Below are 26,747 nucleotides of genomic sequence, written 5' to 3' on the forward strand. Positions count from 1 at the left end.
CGGCTCCAAGCAAAGTTTAGTGGCAGAATCGTGATAAAGGAGACTAACAAAATAAAATTTCTACAGTTTTTAAAGTTAGTCAGTGTTTTATTTCCGATTTGAACGATTTTCTTATTTAAAAAATTCAAAAGCTTTCTCAAAGATTCGACCGTTACACATCGAGACAGAGGGCGCCACTTGAACAAGATTTAGAGTGGCCGTTAGCTAAAACACCAGTGTTGATTAACTTTGGCCATTTAAACTTATTTCTTATTTTTTAAAATAATAATACATAGTGTATTCATTGTTTTAATTTATTATTTAGTGGAAATCAACATAAATAAATCTTATATAACGTTTTTGAGCAGGAATTCTATTCAAATGTAAATGTAACAATAAAAACATATGCGATAGTTGATAAAAAAATAAATGTAAAGATGATTTATATGATGAAATATTTAAATTAATCTTTAATTTCTAAATCTATGAACTTATATCTAAGAATCATGACTGTCTTTTTGTTTAAACTGTGCTATATAGATCCCACTCCCATCAAACAAATAAAAACACTTTAAACCTGGCAACCCTGCTTCGTACATGTGCCGGCACACAACATATTTTGCATCGAGTCAGGTTTTGATCGAAACGTCCAGAATACAGACGAATAGTATTTAATAAAGAGCTAAACACACTCCAGAATGTCTGCCGAAGAAGGACTTTACGACAATATCCTGCTGGCCGTGGCGGAAAAGCATCGCGGGGGCGTGCCCGAAGTAAACAAATCACAAAGGAACGCTTTCTTTGTTTTAAAGTTAATTCATTGTTTTTCTTATATTCCCTCATAGTTCCTTGGCACCCTGGCCAGTTTTCTGCGCCGCAAAACCGACTTCTTCACCGGAGCCAAGCAGGCAGAATGGGAGAAGATGCTGCTCGACGTGTTCCACAAGGAGTCCAAATTGGCCATGGCCGCCCACACCGAGAAGCAGAAGAACCGTGAGGCTGCCCAAAAGAAAAAGGAGGAGAAGGAGCGGGCGGAACGGGAGGCGCGCCAAAAGGAGATCGACGAAAACAAAATTTGTGATATCACCGACGAGGAGGCGGCAGCCATAATCAAAGAGGAGGAAGACAAGTAAACATAGTTGTAGAAATCATTGAATCCTACTCTAACTTGGTCTCTAATCCCTGCCAGAAAACGACAGCAGCTGCTGGATGGTGCTGGAGGGGAGCCAGCTGCCACAAACCTCAACGATCTGTCCAAGCCCATCGAAAATGTGGACGACGAGTCGGAGAAGGATGAGGTTGGCAAGCTGAAGCCAAATGCTGGCAATGGAGCCACCCTGGACAAGTACACCTGGACACAAACCCTGCAGGAGGTGGAGGTGAGTCCGTGTGGGGGTAGTACATAAATTTAATCTTTTTCGTTGTTGACCCAGTGAGGTGTTGCCATGGTTATTACTATACTGGCTGAAGGTGTTGCCAAGTTAGCTGCCATTGAGTCGTTGAGGTTCTGGTTCATGGATATACTGTGTCCTTAAACCCTTAAGAATTTAATATCTTAGTCTGTTTTAATACTGTTTTAATATTTTAGTCAAGTCTCCAAGTTTTAACCACTAAAACCCCCAACTGAAACGTCAACTATGTTGGTTAGCAACCAAAAATACCCTCGAATGTTAATGACCCCAACTATATAATATGACTCACCACCGTGGCGCGGTTTACAAATATAAAATTCTCTTTATTAAACATATCACAGGGATAAATAACTTATTTGCTAACCAGAAGATACAGCATTATCCGATAACAGGCGGCGTTTATCCGATCTAGTTCTTGTATTTTTCTCTGTTTCTGTAGCATAGCTTGCTTAATACTAACGAATTTTCCCAGCTTCGACTGACTCGAATCCATCCTCCTCCATCCAAACAATCGTTTAATAAATAGCTTACACAACTAGCGCCAAGACGACATGATAACAATTATAATAATAATAAAAATAATAATAATAATGGGGGGACAAAGACAATACAATAAATATTAAACTAATTGGCTATGCGATGGGAGGCTGACCCCTAGCTCTTGGGCATGTCGCGGGCACGCACTGGAAATGGTTAAAAAAAAATTATTAACAATGCAATCTTGAGACTTTAGATAAAAAACTTACTCTCCAGGGCATAGACCATGCCCATGATGAGCAGCATGAAGATGGTGCTCATGCTGACAATCAAAACGGTGACCTGGCGTCCGCGATCGCAGAGACCACGCTTCGGTTTCTTGGGCGGACCGCCTTCGCCGTTGACCATCGTGAAGTGCATAGAGCTGGCTATGGACACGGTGTCCAGGTCTTTGGTTTTGATGTACTCCAAGTTGGGATCTTGCAATCCGCCGGCGGCCTGGCCTCCGATCTCAATAACTGCATCCTTGCCGCTGGCCAGCGCCAGGTTGGCATTGTAGTTGGACGCCGAGTGCTGGTGGCCGGCCGGATTGTTGTGACTGCTACTGCTGTTGCTGTTGCTGTCCATCAGCATCTTGTTGCGGCGCTCCTGCTTCTTGTGGATCTCCGCGAAGCGTTCCAGATTCGCCGCCGTCAACAGCAGTGAGCCGGAAGCAGCACTCTATATGTAAAGAGAATGTTCGTTGAGTCACGGTTCTTGAGGTTTGGACACGGATTCGGATTCAGATTCGGATTCGAATTCCGATTGCCTGCGTGGGCTCGGCTTACTCACCCGTGTGCTGTTGTTGCTATCGCTGGAGCCCTGAGAGCTCCGTGATCCCCTTTTGGCAGCCGCCAGAACTGCCGCCGCCGCTGCCGCTGTCACAGCAGCACTTGTCGCATTATTGTTGCTGCTGGCGATGTTGCTGGGAGAGCTGCGCTGGTTGAGGGTGGGCGGATTCGAATGGGATTTGTTCGAGGACTTTGAGGAGCTGGCTGAGCTGATGGCCGAGCTCGAGGAAGAGGCCAAAGAGGCGCGGGGAATGTGCCAATAGTCCTGCATCTAAAAAGAAAGAAATATATTGGTTAGATTTAGTGTTTAAGGTCTGCAATATTAATTAGCCTTAGTCCTTTTTAAGTAATACCCTCCCTTATAACTGAAACCTGATAGGAAAGCCACTTTAGTTTTAAATCGTGTCACGATTTCGCACATCCGCTCTACTCTAGAATTTATTCGCAGCACATTTAAGTCTTCCCCAGGCCCTGTTCCCGGCTGCTACTCCTCCTCCGCCACCTTCTTCCTGCCACCAAATCCAAAAAAATTTGTATTTTTGCTAGCGTCAGAAGAAGAAATCAGTAGAAAAAAGACAAAACCTGAACTTTCGAGCTGTCTTTGTTTTGCATTTGTTGCCAACTTGTTTGATATTTATGGTCTCTGGTCGTGGATGGCTAAAAGCCAGATTTGTGTTTAATATTCGGCCATATATTTTTGTTGGTAGCACCCACTGCTACAGTTTTTGTTGGGCCCTGGCTTTTATCTCCTGGCCTTTCTCTGAAATTGATTTTTTTGTAGATTGTGTGACTTTGACGTAATTGCAGCAATTAATTGGGATTCTAATAAACGCATGAATTCTATACCAAAAAAAAAACAAATAACAAATTTACTTCAATGAAAAAAGGTAACATTTCAAGTTTGTGTCTTGAGTCTAGTCTTTTGTTTGTTGGCCCGGTGCGGTTGGTGGCTTTATTTATTTTGGCTTACAGAGAACAGAAGTTAATAAATTTGTTCGTTCTGCTTCTTCCGTTTTATATTTATTGTAAATATTATTTAGGCATGCGGAAGTCTTATCATTTCGGTATTGATTCAACTTGATTGGCCAGTTTTCGGTTCGGTTTGTTTTTTCTTCTCACATTGTTATTTTTGGCATTTTTCTTCAGTATTTTATTTTGTCACTGCCTCGCATTATTTTTTTTTACTTACTTTGATTTGTTTTAATTGTTAAACAGTAATTTATCACACACACACAATTTAAGCTAATTAGTATCACAATTTTGGATTATTTTTAATTTTTGGAGTTCTCGCTCCGGTTGTCAGTCTTTAATTGGGCCTTTTATGATGTCTCGGCCGAGTGGATAATTTATTTGATTTTATTTGTGCGGTGTGCGGCTCGCGAAACACTCAGCTGATCAAACGGCTGCTGTTTGGGGAAACCTCGCAATTCTCCTCGCAATTCTTCGCCTTGGGTCTCTCGTCTCTCGTCTTCTTTCTTCGCTTCTCTCGCACAGCGAAGAATTACAATCCAGACTTTTCCGCGCGTGCCGCCAAACAGAACCGATCTAAACGGCCTCAAGAATCGAACTGATGCCGAGCTCTGGCTTGGTGGATAAGTCTGGCTTAAGCAGCACCACCTCTGCTCACCTGAGTTCTGCCCACCTGAGCGTCGCTGCCGACTGCCGACTGCCGACTGCGACGTCGACGTTGACGTTGATGCGCAAACCTTTTCGGAGTGTAAGTGTTTGTTGTTGCGCTGGCTTTCTGCCGGATTTTGCATGTCATAACACTGGTGCGGTTCCCATTGTTGTTCTGGCCACAGTAGTCGCTCGTAAATTAAAACAGCCTCTAATTAGGCTAAACAATTGACTTTTGAATAGCAAAACGCTTTTATTAAATAAATAGTAATTGCAGGGTGCGAGTATGAGACAACTTATACTGGATATTTTATTTAATAACGTTATTAAACTAGAAATTAGACTAGAATTAGTCTCAGAAATTATATATTTTTATAAATATTTGCATTTCAGCAACCTCCACTGTCTCCTGTATTTATAAACCACTCAACGATTGGCAACTTTTTCTTCCAAATCTTTTGTTTTCATTTATGTTTGATGAGCTTGTTGCCGGCTTTGATGTTTGGACTGACTTGCCCACTTTCTTCGCAGCACTCTATTTGGCTTTCTGCCGGCTTGGGCCGCCCTTTGGCGGATTCTCTGGCTATTTCTGATTCTGTGGCTCTTCAAACCATTAACAGAAAGAAAAAAAATGAAGGGCTCTTGATGGTTTCTGGCGTGTGGGCGTTCTCTCTAGATCCGTTTCGGCAGCCCAGAAATCCGAGTTTGATTGCTTGGGAAAACCCATAATTCTCTTTTAATGTTAACTTAATTAAGGGCAAACCTTGACCACCTTACAGACCACACCGAGCCACGCCCATTCGCTGTAGCACCATTATTCTTTGATTAATTCGTATTCCATTATTAAATCAACGGTTTACGGTCTTATATGTTAATAATATGGCCGTTATTAATATGGCCATTTCGTATTTAAGCAAGTCTATTTTTGGCTAATTTAAAATTCTAAGAAAGCATTTAACGTCAACGAAACACACAATAGCCTTATATCAGCGCCTTTAATAATGAAAACAAAATTAATCGATTGATTATGATGAGAATTTGAAACATGATATACAAGGTTTTGAAACAAAATTATAGTTAGTTACTCTCGGTAACAATTTTATAAAATTTACATCTCTTTAAACATGTTTGTTTAAAGAATATGAAACATCGAATGTTGACTCAATGAAAATTCCAACTTAGTGTGAGTGAGTCATCTTTTAAATAAATTATTCCCATTAACAAAATTCCTTCTTTTGAATACTATCAGTCAGACTATCTGAATGTTTACGTTTCTCTTGGTAGCATTTGTTAAACAAATTGCCAAAAATCCCCAGAATTTTAAATTTGTTCAACTATTGTTTATTTATCTTCGATCTGACCAGATCTAATCCGCGGCAGATCCCACCTTATATCATTCATCGCCTAATCCCTTGTTTGAGTGGACAAACAAGCAAAGACCTCGGATATTTCTATTACAGATTTATTTGCTTTGGCTGGGAGTCTGCCGATCTGTCATCTGGTGGAGCTCCTAGGTAGCAAATTGTATCCGATTCTTTCTCTTTATAGTTTTTATAGCCTCCCGTTGTCGGGCATCTTGTTATCACCTTTTAAGTGAGACAAGTGAGTGGCTTGCTGCCCATTTTTTATTATTTTTTTTTTTGGGGTATTCTCTGAGTTATGATGGTATGGGTGAAGTGCTGGCATGGGCCAGTCTGGCCGATTTAATCAGCGGAGAGTTGACAAAGATTACCTGACACGGCCAGTTACCAGTTGCCAGAGCAATGCCAATGGACTCCAGCGAACGCGAATCGCATTAACAACAAAAAAATAATCGGAAAGAGAATCAGCCGGCGATCGAGATCACTTCAAGACGAAGATTGAGGGACGTCGCCACTTGAGGAGCTGGGATGACGGCGAATGGGAGCCAAACACTTGCTATAGATCGGCTAGAAGTCGAACCATTCCGAGACATTCCCCCCATAGAATCCAAACAGCATTCACCTCGCCTCATCAAACAACAAAAAACGATATATGTGTATTTATTTATTTGTATTATGAAGCTAAAGACAAAATCTCGCATATAATTAGGCATGCAAAGTAGTAGCCAGTGACGCCGGACGGATCTTACGTGCCCCAGAGGTTTGTGTTCCATTTTGGGTGACAACAATTGGGATTAATAAAAAAAATAATATTCAAATATGTGTGAGAATCCATAATTTTGTCGTGGTAAACGGGGAAATCCCTCGGAGCTATCTGGATAGATCCGTTGACGTATGCCACGCTTATGTGCCAAAAGGGCCCTGGGCTATATCTTTCTTGATTGCCGCTATTAAATCTTAATTTTAGAGAACGTTCTACGGATTCTGCCTTTGGTCATCAGTCCAGAGGATGGGTATTTATTTGGTTTTTTCGGTTAATGCAGAAAATCATTAGAAATACCTGAATGTTTGACTCATTCGGTAATCAAGCGGAAATACTGATATCATGTCGGATAGCATTACGTGTCGATTCTATATATAATATATCTGATATTGGCTTCTAATTGCGGCTTATATAAATGAAACTGATCTTTTATTTGTCCGTTTCACACCTGCTTAGCTTATAAACCTCTTAATGGGTTTCTCCTATAAATCTCGCAAAAGTCAACTTTGGCGCGGCTGAAAACTGGGGACTGGAAGCCCAAACAAAGTGCGAACAAAGAACTCGAACACAACCAGCCAAAGCACCCAAGAAATATAGAGAGAATTCCTGATAGAGAATTAACTATCCAGATCGAACCATAAAGTATCGAACCATATTCTGGGAAAAGTTTCATTTAAAAGTTCTGAAACTTCTTATCTGGGCTTTAGTTTACCAATTTCCGGCATTTATTCGAAACAAGTTTGTGTCGAGAGGTATCGAATATCAAATACTTTTGTTCTCGTGACTTCTATTCAGTTTTACATTTATTTAATTTATGGAAAAGCCATTCAAGATGACAATATCAGATCTGGCTAGATCGGAGGGAGATCTCTCGACGGCTCGGCGATCATTATTTTGGGATATACCCCCTCCGAAAACTCTGAGTAGGTTAACCGGATAGAGTTTCCAATATCATTTGTTCTGTAATCCGCTTATGGCGCAAACAAATAGCTACCAGATCGAACTCTCAAATCTCCAATCTCATTTACCATGCAAATGTCAATACGGATTCTATTGTACACACCACTCGAGAGGAGAGCCCCAGTCAGTCAGACAGTTACCCAATGGGAACTAGTTTGGAGCCAACGTTCTAATCAGATTTAAACCCAAAACAATTCTAAATGGGATGGAATAAAAACAAAAAATTTGCCACGCTCTCGACTCCGTCTTCTAGGGGGTATTCTACTCCACTTCTGGCCACAAATAAGTCAAGTTTAAGCCGCTTTTAATGAGCCAACAGTAGGCACTCCATTATAAGAATCTCTGAGGATGAGAATTGCTTTTTAATGATTTAATAAAAATATGGCGTTTTGGAAAAAAATTGGAAGATAATGAAAAGTTTTAGATATTTTCGTATTGGTTGATCTCTAAGAGTTAAGACTGTATTTTTTGGTGGCTACTCAGCTGTTTCGCCTGATAACATTATCGAATACAAAACACTTATAAAGAAACCACTCGACTCCATCAAACGAAGCATTTTTTTTTGCTTTTTGTCTATTTTGTTTAAGTTTAAATGGATGTTTTGTTGTTTCTACGCTACTTTTGTCGGAGATCGTTTGTGTTTGTTGTTTGTGGGGCCGTTCTTTTTTCCTATTTAATTTTTTTTTGGTGGTGCCTGGCACCGAATCGCATCTTTTAGCATAAATTATACTCGGCTAGATATTTAAAGAAAATGAAATGCTGTTCAAGTTTTATAGAATTAATCAAGAAGCGGGCCAACAACAAAGCTGGTCCGGACTCCGGAGTCCGGGCCACGGAGGAGTAGCTCTTCTCTTTCACTTTACAGGGAGAAGAGCTGTCTGTTGGCGAATTAGTTCACAAGTCTGGGGATTCGATCATGTTTGAATGATCGATTAACTGATTGGCGAGTTAACGTGCAGCCAGCATTAACTTTTCAATTTGCATAAAATCGCCCACCGTCAGACGTTTCGTCTGCGGTTTCTGCTCTCACCTGGATAAGTGTGCCATGTCTCGTGCCCGTTTTTATTTTTTATTTTTTCTGCCGTTGTCGCAGTCATCAATATTTGTTATTATTCATTAATTCATTCACGACACCTTTTATGCTGTTTTTTTTTGAACTCAAATACGAACTCTGACTTTGACTGGCAGCCGCCGCAGTGACGCTTCAGCATTGTGTTTACCTTTCGGTTTTGGCCCAGAGTCTACTGCCGCTGCTGAGGTGTATTGTTTTTCCTTTTGGCCTCTCAGGTTTGTAAATTTCCTAGTTCTTCTATGCCATTTGCATAACCTTCGGCCCCTGCAGAATGGGCCCTTGAGAAAGCCACCATTAGCTTTTAAAATTCACTGAAATCCCGTCTCTATTTTACATTTATTTAATTAATTTAAAAACAAGCTTAATCGATTGCAAAGATTGCCAAATCTACAACCTGATAAAATGCCACTTAAATGGGACTATCCACACAATTCCTAAAAAAATTAATAAGACGCAGAATAAAATTTGTTTCTGTTAAGTGGTCACATATCTCAGTTGTCTTAATTTTCTAACAAAAAATAAATAAACAGAAACTGGTCTTGTTTCTTGTAGTGATTAGTGAATGTAAGTGAAAGGAAAATATTTGAGATCAGCTTGGCTTATTTCCTCCTCAAAAAAATAGAGTTCTGCAAAATAATTGGATTATTAAAAAAATTCTTTTCGCATTTGCACTAATTTGCGAACAATGTTCGGTTGGTTGCCAAACGGCGGAGTAGCCCACGTATCCAGGTATTCTTGGCTGCTATTTTTGTTGCCACTTTTTTGCTTCTAGCCCTGTTTCTGTTGTTGGCTTACATCCGCGTACGAATCAGAGTTTCCAATTGACATCCGCTTCAATTTCAGCTTTTGACACATTTTTTTTTCCACGGCGATCGTTGGCTGATGAAGATGCCACCCACATGGGTTGTGTGTTTAATTTTTTTATAATTTATTTGGTGTACTGTGTTGACATGTGCCGCGTGCTCTTGGGGCCAGAAGAATCGAATCGAATAGCTTCTGCCTTGGCTGACTGCCCACACGAATGAATCCGCCAGTCGCGGAGTCGCACAACGAAAGCGTCCTTGATGCGTCGTGAGATTTAAATTAAAGCCTTTAACTTGAGCCTCATTGTTTCTGCCACACATGCGATTCGCTAATTGATTGCACAGCCGGTTGTCTAATAACTTTGGCTTTAATTATGCTGCCTGCGAGCTAATGGGAAAGGTGTTAATGTATGCATGTACGCCAGTCAGCCAGGCAGCCATCTAGTAGTCAGCCCTCCATGAGATTTTTATAATTAATGGCCAAGCCGTGGCATATAATTCTAGACGCCAGTGTAATTGCTGTGAACTTGGCCAACAGCCAGTGTAGCACTCGTCCGCAGGTAGCCTCCGTTGCAACCTGTTGGGCGACATTCTTGCTAAGCTCCTGCCGCCGGCACTGCTCTCGTTCGGACCTGAATTTAAAGCCGGACCTGAAGAACCGCTGTACGTCCTTGAACTGCCAGCTGAACTAAATTCCCGTTCTATACGAGGTCCTTGAACAAAGGAGGCCCTGGCTCTGCTGGTGAAGGGCAGCTGCTGCCGCAGAGACGATATCATCAGTGGCAGAGACGTGCCCCTGCTGCATTCGGTTATTTATAGAGCCAGAGATCGTTATTAGCTTTCCAAGGTTGTGCAATGTCCAAAGCAAAGTCTGGCTAAAAAGAATCTCCTCCAGCCCCATGAGAAGCTCTACACACATCCGATCATTAATCACCAGTCGACCTGCCACTCCAAGCTTGGTTACATGAAGAACCTCTGAATGATCCACTCTACTTTAGTTTGTTCGTCATTAACCCAATCGCTTTTGCATTAAATACACTCGAAGAAAAGGGATAGGAAGACTTGACACTTGTTTTTGCAGGCCTTTAGAAACACATTCAGTTCTCAGTTTTCAAAGATCAAGGTTGGATAATACAAGTAGTAATAATAACAATTTTCATCTGCAGCTCAAGATTCCCTTCAACGTGACATTCGCTCTGCGCGCTCGAGATCTGGTGGTCATCATCGGCAAGAAGACCCTGAAGGTGGGCCTCAAAGGTCAAGAGCCCATCATCGACGGCGAGCTGTGCGGCGAGGTGAAGCAGGAGGAGTCCGTTTGGGTCTTGCAAGACAGCAAGACCGTGATGATCACCCTCGATAAGATCAACAAGATGAACTGGTGGAATCGCCTGGTGACCACCGATCCGGAGATATCCACACGAAAGATCAATCCAGAGCCCTCGAAGCTATCGGACTTGGATGGTGAGACCCGCAGCATGGTGGAGAAGATGATGTTCGATCAGAGGCAGAAGGAGATGGGTCTGCCGACCAGCGAGGATCGCAAGAAGCAGGACATTCTCGAGAAGTGAGTATTGAATGGAGATTCTCTTATTAATTATGTTATTAATAATTATTTTATGCTTTGCAGATTCAAACAGCAGCATCCCGAGATGGACTTTTCCAAATGTAAATTCAATTAGTTTAACATTCTCGGTTTAAAATTCACACTTTCCCTAACGCACTCTTCGCCCGTTCTTCATATTTTCCCACAAACCACAATAAACCAATGCAAGCTAAATAAATATACATTGTAAAACGACAAAAAAAAACCCGAATCTTTAAATATATTGAATATGTTAATACCAATTAGTAAGTGAAAGCCAAAGGCAGTCAAAGCAAAAAAAAAAAAAAGAAATAATCTGCAAATGTTCGAGGTAATTTCTCGTTTTTATGGCTACCTTTTAGCCGAATTTAAATGATTTTATTTATTGGATCAAAACGAGATCGGAGGAACTGGATCGAAGGAATTCACTTCTTATCGTTAACGGTTCGGGGTACTCTTCTTTATTTTGGCAATGGGTGTGGTCCCGATCGAAATTTCTCAGTAGTTCTCTGGGTCAATGATCTGATTAATTTTTATGCCCCATATTTTTTTTGTTACCACCGATCTGTTTGAACCCGTTCTTAGAGCCAGCCGATCGTAAATTTAGTGGAGTTCTTATAATAAATAGTTTATATGCTGATTCCCAATGCTTTGTTGTATAATTTGTAAAGTGCTAAGCAATTTTTTAATGGCTACGACTAATTTGGCAACTAATTTGTTGTCTTGCCTTTGAAGTTGTTGTTTTGTGGGGATTTTTATTTGCCACGCGCCATGAATTTTTGGCTAGAGATACCAGCGTGACACGAAGGAAGCTAATTAGAAGGTATTAGGCATTAAAATCATTCATTTCTAAAGCTAATTGTGTTGTTTAGAAAGACTATCAGAATAGGTGTCTCACTTCCACCTCTATGTGGGATAAAAGACACTCGATACGCCCCGTTTAGTTGTTAATTCTCGTAGCTCATTAATTAAATAAAACGTTTAGTTTTTAATCTGTGCTTAGCAAACCATAAAAAAGACGAACAATGCAGGCGGAGGCCCTAATTAATTAATGGTTTCCCCATCGCCGAACGGGGTGGAGGCCAGTGGTGGAGATGGCTTTGGGATAGTTGTGGCTAGTAATCCCATCAAATGATCATTTGGTCATCGTTTGTGGGGGCACTGTTCAGTGTCTCATGTGATCGCATATATGCTTCACTTAATTAATTACCAATTAAAATCATAAATTACTGTCAATGGAGAGCTGTGGGTAAATAAAAAGTTTGCCAAAAATTGTGCATTGTGGGAGTCCATTCCCCTGCTAATAGCCAAAAATAAATTGTAACAAATTGTTTAGCCAGAGAACAAACATTAAGATAAAAGGAGAACCCGAACCCGAACCCGAATCCGAATCTGAGAACCCGTAGCCGAACCGGATTTTTGGTTTTGGTTTGAACTTAAATGCGGAATTTTGTTTGTTATAAATTGGAAAGTACAAAATGCTTTCAGTTTATATATCCGCTTTGGTTTTTAGCCTTTCTGCCAATTAGAAGACCCCAGACCGGTTCACTGGCTATGGGGGAAAGAGAAAGCCCACCAGAGTGGTTAGATAATCCGTAAACTTTTCTGCATCCAGAATGTGAGTCATTCAGACTCCTCCGATTAGCTGATTTGCGATTTACGGCTTGCCGCTTGCCGCTTGCGGCTTGACCCTTTAAATCTCGCCAATTTAGCAGCCCTAGGGGGCATTTTTATAATAATATTCCAGGCAGAAGTCAGGCTCTATAAATAGCATTTTTATTCAAATCAATTGAACTGTTAAATGACGCACGTGATGAATGCGTCTTGTCTGGCCTGTGCCAGCAGCGTTGTCCAGCAGAGAAATCAATAAATATTAAATATACGAGTATGTATGGAAAAAAAATAAAAAGCAAATCAAGCAGCAACCACAATGTGAGCCATAAATAATAAATCCGGGTGCCGGGCTATCGCCTGTTTGCCCCGTTCTTTCGGCTCTCCATTCTGTTCCATACTGAGTTCTGTTGAGTTTTTATTATTATTGTTTCGACAGCTGAAAATTTTTGGTAATTTCGAGTGTTTCCCACATCAAACACAAGCACACACACACGATACTATACAGAAAAAAAAAATTATATATTCCTTTGGGGCGTTCTCAGCTTGTTTGACGGTCGCGTGGGCCATGTTATTTTTTGCCCCCAACTTATTTTTTTTTATGCTGGTAATTGCGGCACATTTGTTATTTTTAGCCATTTTTTGGGTTTAGTTTTTTTTTTTTTTCACCCATTAACCATAACCGTTGGTGGGGGTGAAAGGGGCTGGGGAGTGGGAGGGGGTTGGGGGAAGGGGCAGGGGAAGGGGGTCGGGAGCCAGGGCTGATGACTCTATTGTAAAGACAGCGTCATGCCGGTGGTCACGCCTCATAAATTCGTCTAGACTCTGGCTCAGACAAAAGACTTAGGCAACGAACTTGCTTAGAAATCTCTGGCCTGGAGACTGGAAAGTTTTGCGTTGCCAGGCACTGAAAAGTCAACATAATACGGTTTGAAGGTCGAACCTAAACTGCAGTGACAACTGGTAATTGTTGATGCATAAAACTTTAAAAATTCATAAAATAAGGAGCTCTTTAGAGGATTTTAATCATATATATAGTGCATAAAAAGGATTAAAGCGAATAAAAAGGATATCTTTTTTTATCTCCTTCACTTAGAGGCTTAACGGTTTATAAGTTTTAGTTAAAAACCCCTTTTGTAGGCCCTGCTACAAACCAGTTGCTGTTGGTGGGCTTGTCAACGCCAATGAACTGTGGAGTGTCTGGGCCACCATTGACTGTGTAAGTGGCAGGGGCCTGGGAGGGGCAATGTCTTGGCCAGGTCTCGAGATGTGCAGACAGGCGGAGATTAATGTCTTCGGTGCGGCTTATGGCCAGCACTCTTGGCATTTCGTCAGCCAGCTCCGTCAGCCAGTTCTTCGAGGGTTCTAAGCTCTGCAGTTGCATGTCGATACGCGGATAAATGTAAATTATATCCGGCTGCGTTCCCGGACCTGATTCATGTTGCTGCCGTTGTGTTGCTTTTATTTATTTTCATGTTGTCTGGGTCTGGCACTGTGGCTGCCTTCACTTTTTGGCCACCATTGCCTGCAGGAATTTCCAATTAGCTTTGGTAATGGCTGCTGCATTTGCATATCGGGGTGCTGAGCGATTTATCGATGCTATTAGCTGGCTTTTTGGGGGATTTACGATAAGTACTTACTTATATACTTGTATAAATGTCTTGATTGCAACCCTATATTGTTTGCTTATTGTATTTTCTTATTCAATAATTTCTTGTTGCCAACTGAGCTCAGTTGGCCTAAAACATTTGGTAGCAAGCGGCATACAGCAGCTGGCTCCGCCGTTCACCTTTCTGATAGCGATCTATTAATTGGCCATTTTTGGCAAATTATTATTTCCAGCTTTGTTTTCGGGGCTTTATCTTGTGTCTGGGACATGACTAATTTTTAGTCAGATTATTTTTAAAGCGCGGCTGGTGACAAATTAATTGCAATTATCTGTTAAGTAGAGTGCTGCTACAATTTAAAAAAACATAAAGGTAGAAATGTTCTCATGACTCAAGACCAAAATAAACTTCCTTGGTACTTTATTATTTACTGTTTAATGATAAACAAAGTAAAACCGAAAACAAATGTTTATCCAGTGGACATCGTGGGTGGTCAACCATAACTCATCCAGGTACCTGATGGAAAGGCGGGGGAGACCGCAGCCATATAATCAAAGTTATTAATAACACAACAATATCAATATAGGAATATATGCTGTGTTCATCATCCGAGAATGTTGTGTGAAAGGCCGAAGAGCAATCAGAACAGCGACGGTGATGGGTGATGGGTGATGGGTGATGATGATGATGATGCATCCCCGAGTGCATAGATATGTATTGTAAATGGATAATTAGAGAATGATTTCATTTCATTAAACTTTGAATGGAGGAAGTTCTTCTCCTGCCAGATTGCATAAGTAATTTGTGTCTGAATAATGGGGCCTGCTTGACACTGAATTGCATAATTTCTTACAAAGAGTGCTCTCTTACCAAGTGCCAGCTCACTGGAAATCAATTAGAAGACTTCAACTCCAGGGAATAGTATAGTAGAGATATAGTAGAGTCTTGTATAGATTTTTAAAACATGCAGTTTGTTTATACATTTCATTAGCGAGCTGCGATGCACTTGCATCATTTGTCACACAACTGCCAAGTTAAATATAAAATAAAAGTTAAATAAAAGCCAAAACCCCAAGCCAACAATAAACTGTCATTACAGTTGACTCGGGAAATGCCCCGTACCGGCTCGAATTCGTTTAGGGGGATGCAAATATGGGGAATACTTAACCCCAAACTGCCCCGCCGCCGGGGATGTCGGAGATGCCGGGCGTGGCAAATATTTATTTTGTTTTCACCGCCAACGACCGTCCCATAATTTAGGGTTTACATTGTCAGCTCCTCCAGCATTTTACTTTTAACTTGGCTTTTAACCAAAAAAAAAAAAAGCACTAAGGCCAACTATTTGCAAAGCTCTCTGGCGGAGAACAGCTGAGACCTGCCCCTCTGAGACCTGCCACCACCCGCCAAGACGCAGCGGCAGCGGCAGCGGCTACGGCTGCTTAGCGTGTTCATGCAAATTCGACCTTGACACAATTTTGTTTCATAACAGAAAAGCACACAAGCGAGCGAGGGAGGCGGCGGGTGGCCAGGCGGACACATGTGAGTGCGAGTGTGCGAGTGTGACGGCGGCGACACAGATAAAAGAGACAAAACAACAACACAGAGGAGCCCCAACCGAAGCCGGGGCCGAAGAGCTCCCCCAGAAGGCGGGCGGGTGGAAGTAGGTGAGATGGAGACAGAAACCCGTGTAATAACTCAACCTCAAGTGCGGGCCAACTAAAAAAAAATTGCGGCTTTTTGCAGAGAGAGAAATTTATTTAATTTGCTACTTATTAGCTACGATTTTATTTTAATAATATTTTTTAAGAAGTTTACTATTTCCCAATAAGTATGATGAAAGATTATAAATTTATCCCACCCCCTCTGTTTATCCTTTCCGAGGGACACTACCCCTAATCCTGTATATATAATTTCATAAAATTTCCCTATTTTTCTTAAATACTTAAGTCAAAAACTATCTGTTTTTTCTTGCAGTGCAGCTGCCTTTGTTACTCGTCGCCACATCTGTTGCTATTCGCCACCCGGTATTCACATGGCCAAAATGGCTTACGAAAACTGTTTTTTATTTTAGTGGCAAGAAGTCAAGTCTGAGAATTGCATGCTCTGAACTTTGCCGGATCTGAAAAAAGGGGGACTTGGGGGCATTGTGGGTGCGGGATGAGTTGCACAAGCCCCCTGCTGATGCGACGGACATGCAATGGGGAGCACTCATTGGAAATTCTAAAATAAATAAATCCCAGCCGGAACGATCCCAGGCCTGGGTCAGGTCAGATCATCTCACGATCGTCCCGCTGGTGAGATCCCAGGCCGGAGCAGATCTCTAATCTGAGCTCGCCGCCTAATTTTGAGTCATGTTCGGTGCCAAGTTGGCTGGCACGGCTTTTAGCCAAAGTGACTTCGAAAACAAATTTGAAATCCAGAGACCTCCTCTAAACACAATGAACTTCTAATTAATTTCAATTTTGTCGGCTTTTGTTTTTTGGCAAAATCTTAATTTCTATTATTAATTGGTTAACACATTTCGCGCATTAATGAAGGAGCTCTTCCACCCGACTCATCGCCGGCACGTGGAAGCATTTTTTATCGTTTTCCCATAAATATGCACATATCTATTGGCCTCTTACTGCTCATGCGGCCATGCCCACCTCCTCGGCCAGTTCCAGCTCCTCTTAATGGGGGATACATTCTTGGCTAGATTTCGTTCCTAGAGCGGACACCTCATGCCGGAGATTTGCCAGAGATTTGCATTGAATTATTGAGGCGGGCAATTAACGGATTCCGCGTGTGGCAGGTGACACGGTAGATGGTGAATGGGAGCTGATTAGAAAACCTGATAGGTGGGTGATTTGGTATTTAAAATAATGATAGAGTTGATGCAACACGGGCCATAGAAGTTACGGCCCATAAAAGGCAGTAATGTTCTATTAATTTGGATTATTATTTCCATCTCATAGAACCAAAGCAATAAATAAAATTAATCAACATTACATAAGGTTTATGGCTTCTTTAATTGAATCTTAAAGTATTTCTTATGTGTTAAGAACAGAGCCCCTATGTTCTAGTTATTTGGATTATCAGTTCTATCTGAATCGAGGTAAGTAACCAATTTAATTAACTTTACACAAGCCAGCTCATGGGTTAATGGCTTCTTTAATTAAAACTTGAAAAATATCCCAGTCCTCTTGTTCTAAGATCTGATAAAATTCCAACATCTTTTTAACAACTTCCTTCCTCTTTGTTCTAAAATATTTTTATGATACCTCCAACATCTGGTTAAGATCACATTTTTTATATTATTTTTTTTGAAAGTGAAAATGCCAGAACCAAATGTGTCTCAGATGCCAATTCCGAAGCCGTTTTGGTTTCAGTCATTATCCGATTTAAAGATCAGCTCCACAAAAAAGGAGACTCTTCAAAATGTTTATTTGTGTATCTCTTACACAATAATAAATTATAAAGATTTGTTGCTACCAAATTGGATGCCTCGGTTGCTTCCCCATTCTTTTTGGCAACTGTCTTGTGTATATTTACGTGGGAGTCGAATATATAGTATATATATATGTCTGATATTGTCAAATCTGAAGTGGCGAATCGACAAAGTGAAGGGAGAATGCGATCAACTTGGCGTTTAAGTACTGCCTTTGTTGACACGTGTCCAAATGGATCATGTCTCCATTGTCGTAAAATTTATATTATATATCTTTTTCTATAGCTTCCGTCCCGAATTGGGGATAGATTTTAATAGAATTTGTTATTGACTCGCAATTAAACTAAATTGCATGGCTGAGCAGAAATTGCCCAACATTTAGCATTTACTTTGCTTTGTTCGAGAATTCTGCACAAGGTTATCTAAATTGAATGCAATTAAAGTTTGCATTGAAAGCCGCCGAAAAATTGCTTCTCTTTAACAATTTTAATAACCGAATGCAATTTGCAGTTCTCTGCCTTTGTGTGTGTTAATTTGTATCTGTGTTTTGGTACTTTGGCACGTTTTTTTTTTTTGGCCAACAAACTGCAGTCTAACAGGGCTTGAATTAAACTGGTATCTAGGAAAAAATTATAGCCAAAACTTATTCGCAAAGAATAGAATGGTTAAGGTTATAGAGTGATTTACTTTTATAAGGTTTGTGAAACTTTTGATTAAATTTATTATAAAAAAAACGAAAAACATTTAATTAATATAATAAAATATTTTAGAGATCCTACTCCTACCTGCACAATTTTAACTGGTATTTGTTATAACAGAGTTAATATTAATACTTATTCATAAGGAATATAATGGTTATGGTTATAGAATGTTTTTTATAGGGTTTCTTAAGTTTAAAGATTCTAAACTTTAAAGTAAATATTTTTTAGAAACTACTAAAGAGAAAGAAATATTTAAAAGTAACTATACACTTGCAGAGAATATAGATCTAAGAGATCTGAGAAATCTGACTAATACTCTTACTGAAACCATTTATTTTATGGCTTCTTGAAATATTAATAAATTACCATTTTAGCTTGAACATTCAGATAATTTATTAATCAATCTACACATATTTTTTACTAAAAACAAAACCATAAAATATATGTCGCCAAATTATGATGAATGATAGAGGCTAAGAAAATTTGCAATCGCCTAAGACATAAGACAAAAAAAGAAACAAACCAAAATAATACCAAAAAAAAGGAGACACTTACAGCTAAAATAAAAAATAAAAACAAATTGTAAACACGTTTCGGGCCATTACGATGCCGCCTTGCATTAATGGGCCAAGGGGCGTGGCAGGTTTTGGAGGCACAAAGACAGCCGACAACCTGTCACGCACATTTGTTGCCTCTTAGCCTAGTTAACTTGTTAAACTTTAAGGTGGTGGTGGGATAAATTTGTCATTTACCTGCTTGGGCGCATCCATTTTTGGCCAGGTGAGCGAAAGGTGGGTGGGTGGCAGCTGTGGGCTACTCGATCGAAATTCAATTATTGACGGTGTCTTCACTTGGGCTACTTTGTGTGTTTATTTTTAGTTCGTTTCGAAGGTTATCAGAGTACAGTGTATGTTTTGTGGTGTGTCACTTTATTTTTGGGCTTTTCTCAATCACTCAATATCGCAATGCAAACAATTTTGAATTGACAAAATATCAACTTGTTTTTCTCTTGTGATTTTCGGTTGCAAAAGCTGGTAAACCGCCACAACTTTGTTTCGAATTTGGAAAAATGATTAATTTTCGCATTCACATTCGGCAAACTAGTTCGGGACTCGAAGCTCTTGACGGTTTATGGAACACACTAGTAGCTAAGCCTTAAGACTGAAAGCCTTATTTTTTGTATTTTTGAAAAGCTATTTTTTTAACTGCTCTGCTCTGGCGCGTGCACACTCCGTTGCGGCTGTGCTGAGACTAACTGCGACCGCGGCCGCCCGACGCTTCAAGTATTAAGAAAAAAACTACATTAAACATTGTTTGCTTTGGGGGCCTGCACACTCACACACACACACACACACTTTGAGTGGGGCACAACCAGGGAGAGCACAACACTCACACTCGCACGGAGGCAGGCAGCTATAATTTTTACTCCGATCTGAGATCTGAACTTTTGTGGTTAATGCCAAAAGTTGGCTTCTGCTCGAGTGGGCGGGAGATGCTGGAACTGAGGCTGGGGCTGGGGCTGAGGTGGGCGTGGAAGTGGGGTCGGGAGTGGACTAAGAGGGCTCGAAGAACTGCCAATACACTAGACAAAAGTAAGGGGTAGTAAATTAATTAATTAATACTTTAAAAGTATTAACTATTGGCCTTTGGTTTATAAATATTTTTATTCAAAATTATAAACAAAATGTAATAGGAAAAGATTTACTTTCTTTCGAAATATATCTCTTCTATCTCTAAATCTTATATTTAATAAATTTATTTCTTACTTTATCTTTTTCCCAAAACTTTCTAGACTTTTTGGGTAAAACTCCCTTTTAAAACCCTTTCAAAAGAATTCCAAAACAGACACTCTCTAAACCTAAGTCTTTTCTTTGTTAAGCAAATAAAGTCAAGTATTTCTTAATATTTCTTCCAGTGTATTGGTGCATTTAGGCTTCACTCTCTATCAGAGAACCAGCCACTAAATCAAGGTCATACGAGCTTCCGTTTCTTTCATTGCGGTTTTCCTCCTTGGCTTTTTTGTTTGAATTCGAATTTCGAACCCCGCGACGATGAAGTAATGCAATTTTAATTGTTCAGCTTCCATGTCGAGGGAGATTCCGAGCATGATCGCTTTTTTGCCCAAAATTGTGAAATTGTGTACATTTTTTTTATGGCTTTTCTGTCTGCCATTCAGCACGTACATCGCGCTGATACTACGACGAGAAAGAGAGCCCGCCCGGCAACGACCTTGACACATATTTCATTTTACCGCCAGAGTCAACGACCAACGGAGTTGGTTAGGAAAACTCGTTACAGTTGCGGCCATTTGGACTTTTTGGCCAGTGAGTCATTTGGTGAAAGAAAAGAGAAAAGGTAAAGGTAGTCGACTGTATGGGAGGGTCGGGGGAAACAGGTAACTTTTTTGGTTTTTGGCCATTGAACTTGAATTCGATTGGGCTCGGAAGCCGGACCGAATCTGGAGCGTGTTAATAATGAAGGTCACGTTTTGTAAACAAAAAGTGTAAGATTTTTCTGGTAAAATGAATAAAATAATATATATTATACTACAAAGTTTATAGTCTTGCCAAAAAATCTACACCCGACATCTATCTTTCAAAATCTTTCCCTTAAATATTAACTTTTTAAAAATTATTTTAAAAACTTCAACTCTTGAAACGTTCCGCAAAACGTGAGATCGTAAAAGTCATTAAAACTTTATGTTTAGCAATTAAATGATTAACAGTTGTAAAGGCAATTGTATAATGGTTTCAAATAAATAATCCCGTATGCGACCGTGAAATTTAAGAGCCTAGTTAAAATAAATTCGAATTAGCTCCGCCCGCCAAATAAAGGAATAAAAAAAGAAAACAAACTAGTTGCTGATTTTATATAATCCAGCAAAGTAAAAAATATTAAAAATAGAAATCGTCATGAAGTCACCGACAGATTTCATCAGCTCGGCATTAAAGTGTCAAAGTTATGGGCATATCGTTGATAAAGATTTTTTGGAAACTCCCCCATGCTGCACATTTTATTTCTTCGAAATTTGTGTGTATTTCGAGTGGCTTTGTTGCCGACGGTCAGGTTTGTTTTGTTTGCCAGTGACGAGTCAGATTTTCCAGGCCAACACGATCTGGCCTGGCCCTTTGGTTGTATTTTTTTTGCAACTCGGTGGGGATATACATACGTACATATGTTATGGTGGCTTAAACGGCTCACATTCATCAGTTTAGCGCTCGTCTGCGAATTGCTGTTAATTTTTAGCCAAAATATTTACAGCACTCGACCATAAGTGGATCAAAGCTGGCCAAGAACCTTGGTAATGCGAATCGCCTGAAATGCAAATTAAAAATAATATTTTTCCCTGTGCGGTGCAGAATTAAAGCCAGCCAGCCAGAGAGCCGACGAGGTCTAATCTCAGAAGGGGGTCTCAGCGCTTGACAAATGCCACAAAAGCCTTGGCAGCGACTTACCAACTTCTCTCTTGGCCAGTTAAGACGGCGATGGCTTTAATTACAGTTATTCGCGCCAAACAGTGTCTTGGCTGACATTTGCATGGTCGACTCCCAAAGGGGGGTTGGAGGGCTAACAGCCCAAGTGCAAAAGTCAAATGTTCCCGGTTGGATATTGGAATACCTACCCAAGGTGTGTACTTTTGATTTGTGGCTTTTGGGGCAACAAAGTTCAGAACTGATTGGTATTAAATGGCCCTGCAGTTCACTATAAATATGCATGATGCATAAATATCAGCTTTATATATATTTAATGCGCTCATAAAAATACCTAGGAATTAATTTAAAACATATCACTCATACTTAGCGTGGTACGAGCTGCCGTCCAAGTTCGCCTAACTTGATGACTACTCTATTAAATAAAATTAAATAAAAGGTGTTAAACAAATTGGCCGAAACAATGTGAAAACAAAACAAAGATGGTTATGCCAATGTCGTGCTGCTTATCGGCCATTGAACCTGACTTTTATTTGCATTTTCGCGAGTGGAGACCACAGTTTTTTGGCAAATCAATTTGCCGCGCTCAACATGAGTAAGTTAATAAATAAGTTATTAATAAATACAAACTGTCAGACTGGCTAGTTGTCAAAACTGTGGAGACTGCCAAAAGTGGTTTGTTGGGGGGCCAGTGAGGGGGACTCGTGCCTCGTTCAATTTTTCGGTAGCTCAATCAAATTATAAAGCCAAAACAGACGGCCGCCTAACGAGCTTGCAAATTATTTACAATTTATATCTATATGCATACAATTGGCAGGCTGAAAACTACGAAAACAAAAAATATCTCAACCGAGGGACCTTCAGGTGCGGTTTTCAGCATTAGCGCCGATTTTAGCCAGATTTCTCCGGAGTGCCCTTGCCACTGTTTGGTAAACGTTCTCTGAGGTTGCTGGGAAAGTTTTCGAATGCCAAGCTCAGAGAGGTCGGGGACCTTAAGTCAAGGGCCTTTCGATATACACCTGGGAAATGCAATTACAGTCTCCATGTAACAATTACAGTCTTTATATGGCTAGAATCCAATTTCCAGAGCGATAATTTCATCATCGTTTAGATAACTGATTCTGTTTGCATATAAACTAGCCCTACACCAATTAATTCAAAAACTAAAGCTGGTCAGTAGCTAAGCTTGCTTGATAATTTATTGAAAAGCTATTATATCAGATGGTTTATTAGATAACTTTCTAAAAGAACAAGCACCGGGGTACATGAATGCAACAAAGATTAGTTTAGTTAAGAAAATATTTTAATTATAATAGCCTTCCAACTCGATCTATGGATTTCCTTTTGAAGAAACTTATGAAACAATCGACCACCTGACCCAACACACGCCACAATTAATGGCTAATTAAATAATAAAATTGTATATTTAATTATTTCGAAAACTTGTTACATTTTAAAGCGTTAAATGGTAAACATGTTTTGAGCTATTTGAGTTTATTTTGATGTTTTTTATTATTAATTTTGCATTTGGCAGAGCTCGGGCTGGCTTCCTGCTCTTTGTCCGGCTAATGGCCAATTTCAATTCTTTATAGACCATTAGGGGAGCACCCAACAAGTATAACAAGTCATTTAATGGGCATTACTCATCTGCGTATACTTGATATTGCCACGCTTCGTGACCTTCGAAGGTGGAGGCGGTGTCTGAGTCGGTTTGGTCTGAAAACCAGAGGGCTGGACACGCATCGCGGAACTAAAGTCGGAAATTAGTCTTTGTCTTTGATTTATTACGAAATCTTCGCGCCAAACTGCCCTCGAATGTAATCCACTTCCCCTTTTTCCAACTTCTAGATCGTCGAGCGGATCAACTTCCTAGTTTCAATTAGACTTCAATTGTGCAGCCGAGCGATTGATCCATTAGTCGGTCACAGGGTCACTTCAATTTGAAGGAATACAAACAAAGATATATACATATATGTGTTTAGATTCCCACGCCGACGCTTTTCGATTTTCTCAACTATTTTTGCCATTTTGCATTCATTAATGGGACAATCTCCGGTTCGGTATGGATCGGATCGGTTTATGTTATCTAATGAATACGAACCCCTGCCAGTCAGATCATTTGGCTTATATAAATAAACATTAGAGACAAGTTCAAGATGATAATTGTTAAAATCAAACGAAAAAAAAGGCGCGAGCCAGTTCGTGAGCACATCTGGACTGCACTGAGCTTCTGAGTCCCTCACTCTGTCAGTCAGCCAGTCATTCAGTCAGTCACTGGGTTCTTGATTCCCCACCTCCCACCCATCTTCTGTCAGCCAAATCTAGTCAATCAATTTGGCTTTCGAATGGGGGCGGATCAATCAGCAGGGGCTGGTTAGCTGGAGGAGGAGGAGGGGTGCCCGGTTAGTCAAAAGGGTTAAGAGTTGCGGCAAAATGGCAAATCATGGTAATTATGAACGGGCCATGGCACTTGCAAAATTAGTCGACTTGGCAAATGCTACGTGCATTAATTGTGCGGTCACATAAAACAGGCCAAGGGGCTAGCTGAGGGGGGGTGGGGCGATTACAACAGGTGGTAGGGTAACTGCAGCAGCAGCTGCCAGATGAGTTCAGACCTACACAGGACTACAAGGGAATATTTTATATTAATTTTAATTAAATATTAAGAAAACAAACAAACATTAAATTAACAAATTAAAATGTTAAATAAAATATTATATTTATTTAATAAATATTTCAAATCTTCTACCTTGCAGCTTAGTGTCTAATGCCTCAGTTGCAAATTCGAATTTCAAATATGTGTCATTTACGGGCGCAACAATTTTTCTACAGCTATCTGTATGTTAAATTTTTTATATTTTTTGTGCCGTGTTTCTACATCTGCTGAGTTATGAATGCAAATGGTAATGCAACGGCTGGCTGTAGATCGGCATGCCTATATCTTTATATATCCATCTGGCTATCGATGTAGTGCATCGCCATCAGAAGTCAAATAAATTGAAAAAAAATCAAGTATAGAGGCAAACAATTTATATAGACGTTAGTTGTATACTCTTCTAGGTTCTTTGAAAAAGTGTTGTGACCAAGACTTTTTGAATAAAATAGGATCCTACTTCAAAAATAATGAATGTCACAGGAAATTCCTGGGGGGCCCCCTTCAAAAAAAATGAGCCACTGCGAAGGCTATATCTTCGCCAAAAAGTATCCGATTCTTAAGCGGAATACCTTAATCGATTTGTGGATAGATTTTCCGCAAATCTGCATCAAAATCTGGATACAAAATATTTTTTCAATTTTTTGTCAAATTTCCTGGGGGTCCCCTTCAAAAATAATGAAAGTCGCCGGGAGCCCTATATGAACCACTGCGAAGGCTATATCTTCGCCAAAAAGTATCCGATTCTTAAGCGGAATACCTTAATCGATTTGTGAATAGATTTTCCGCAATTCTTTATCAAAATCTGGATGCAACATTTTTTAAAGAATTTTTGTTAAATATCCTGGAGGAAATTTCCCCTTCAAAAATTTCTATGAAAAATCTATGATCGAAAATATTTTGTAGAGTCTGAGATTTCTTCTTTAATACGCTTGGAAATAAAAACTGTTCGAAAAATTTAGAATGCTCCATGAAAGTGTATGAATATCCACAAGAGAATCTACAAATTAGACACGATTTTTTTCATCTGGCGAACACGATCCGAGAATCATATGCAAGGCAAGCGGAATGACAACTTTTATATAGAATACACGATGCTAGATGTATATCCAAGTGCTGGTCTCTGCTTATGGAGACCCCTAGGTATGCATATAAGAGCGGCCAAGATGAGACGGCAGTTCTAGTAGCTCGGCAGAGCTTTTAATTAAGCTGCAGAAGCCAACTTGAGCCGCAGGTGATAATCAACAGCTTACCCTTTTCTGCTAATTGGACTTAAATTGCAGGCCACCGACTACAGAGTGGGGGATGGATTTGATCTTTTGGTGGCCTTGTCTAGGGCACACAGCTGTGCACACATTCTGAGCGAGATTTATGGTTATGGCCACCGCCGATGGAGACTGTCAGTCAGTCTAGCAGCAGAACAGCTGGCAGCGTTTATCTGCGAATTCAGAGCTGGGTGACACCACCCCCTCATTACATTGCCACCCCCAGCCCCCTTCTGCCAATTACATATCAATCATTTGCCTGCAATTGACCCTGGCAGCCGATCAGTTGGCAATTTTCCCACTTGAGAATCAAACTCACTTTTATTCGCCAGTTCTATCGATGGAATACATATACATTTTTTTCTGCCAGTGAGTCAGCACATCTGGCGCCAACCAATCAACGAAAATGTATGCAAAAAATATAAAAAAAAACAAAACATATTTTAAATATTTTAGTTGTATATTATATTTTACTGCCTTTGATGTTTAAATGGAATTCTCATGCGAATTCTTTGGAAACTGCCAAGCGTTTGCCGCAAAATAAAAAAATTAATAAAAGCGTCGACGAATTTGGTAAGAAAACGCAACTGGCGCCAGTCTTGTCGTTTTGTGGTCAAGAAATAATACTCTTATAAATAAAAAAAAGAAAAATTAGACCTAAGATACTAACTTAAAATGTTAAAAAAAAAAATTAAATAATAAAGCTTAAAATAAAACTCTACCAAATCACTTTTCATCTTTTTTTTAAACTCTACTATTTATATTTTAAATTAAACATAGAAGCGTATTTCACCACCTACCTTGTATCGTTCAAAATTTGTTCCTTGGCTGGCTTAATTTAAATTTTCTTATTATTGTTGTGGTTTAGAGCTGAGCGTGACGCATTTGATTGCCGACTCCGCTGACTTTTGTTGTATGAAATTGGTCAATGAACGCGGTTGTTTATGAAAATCAGAGTTTGGTTTTTACTCCGCGTCTTTGTTAGTTTCCAGTTTCAACCAACACTAAGCTCTATTTTTTTTTATGCACTTTTGAGTGGCTGGGGTCTAAAGTTCTCCTTTGTGGGTGTCGGTTGGCTTCCTAGACTTCTGTAGCTCTTGTTTGTTTGGCTTTGATGGGTGTTTAAACAACTGTTAAAGAAAACGCACACGAGCGACACCACTTTTGGTTGATTTTTGTAAATTTCATAATTTAAC

General features: G+C 40.0%; 2 protein-coding genes across 4 annotated transcripts; one reads left to right on the forward strand and one right to left on the reverse strand.

The window, feature by feature from the left end:
- Positions 1 to 292: 292 nt before the first annotated feature.
- Positions 293 to 11,082, forward strand: LOC6506569 (nuclear migration protein nudC). The gene is made up of 5 exons (XM_001957588.4): positions 293 to 752; positions 825 to 1,108; positions 1,169 to 1,358; positions 10,441 to 10,838; positions 10,902 to 11,082. Exons 1-5 carry the CDS (start codon positions 678 to 680, stop codon positions 10,951 to 10,953), a joined length of 999 nt encoding a protein of 332 aa, XP_001957624.1. The 5' UTR covers positions 293 to 677; the 3' UTR covers positions 10,954 to 11,082.
- Positions 1,691 to 26,484, reverse strand: LOC6493371 (vitellogenin-2). Of its 3 annotated transcripts, none has more exons than XM_032454021.2 (4): positions 26,352 to 26,484; positions 2,700 to 2,969; positions 2,138 to 2,588; positions 1,691 to 2,074 (listed from the first exon to the last, which is right to left on the reverse strand). In XM_032454021.2, the coding sequence occupies exons 2-4, from the start codon at positions 2,967 to 2,969 to the stop codon at positions 2,046 to 2,048; spliced, it is 750 nt and encodes a 249-aa protein (XP_032309912.1). In that variant the 5' UTR covers positions 26,352 to 26,484; the 3' UTR covers positions 1,691 to 2,045. The 3 variants fall into 3 exon arrangements, with proteins under 3 accessions (XP_032309912.1, XP_014764351.1, XP_001957625.1); XM_014908865.3 differs by lacking the exon at positions 26,352 to 26,484 and adding an exon at positions 18,955 to 19,500; XM_001957589.4 differs by lacking the exon at positions 26,352 to 26,484 and adding an exon at positions 3,888 to 4,293.
- Positions 26,485 to 26,747: the final 263 nt, after the last annotated feature.

Source organism: Drosophila ananassae, chromosome 2R (assembly GCF_017639315.1).
Source record: "Drosophila ananassae strain 14024-0371.13 chromosome 2R, ASM1763931v2, whole genome shotgun sequence".
Lineage (NCBI taxonomy): Eukaryota > Metazoa > Arthropoda > Insecta > Diptera > Drosophilidae > Drosophila > Drosophila ananassae.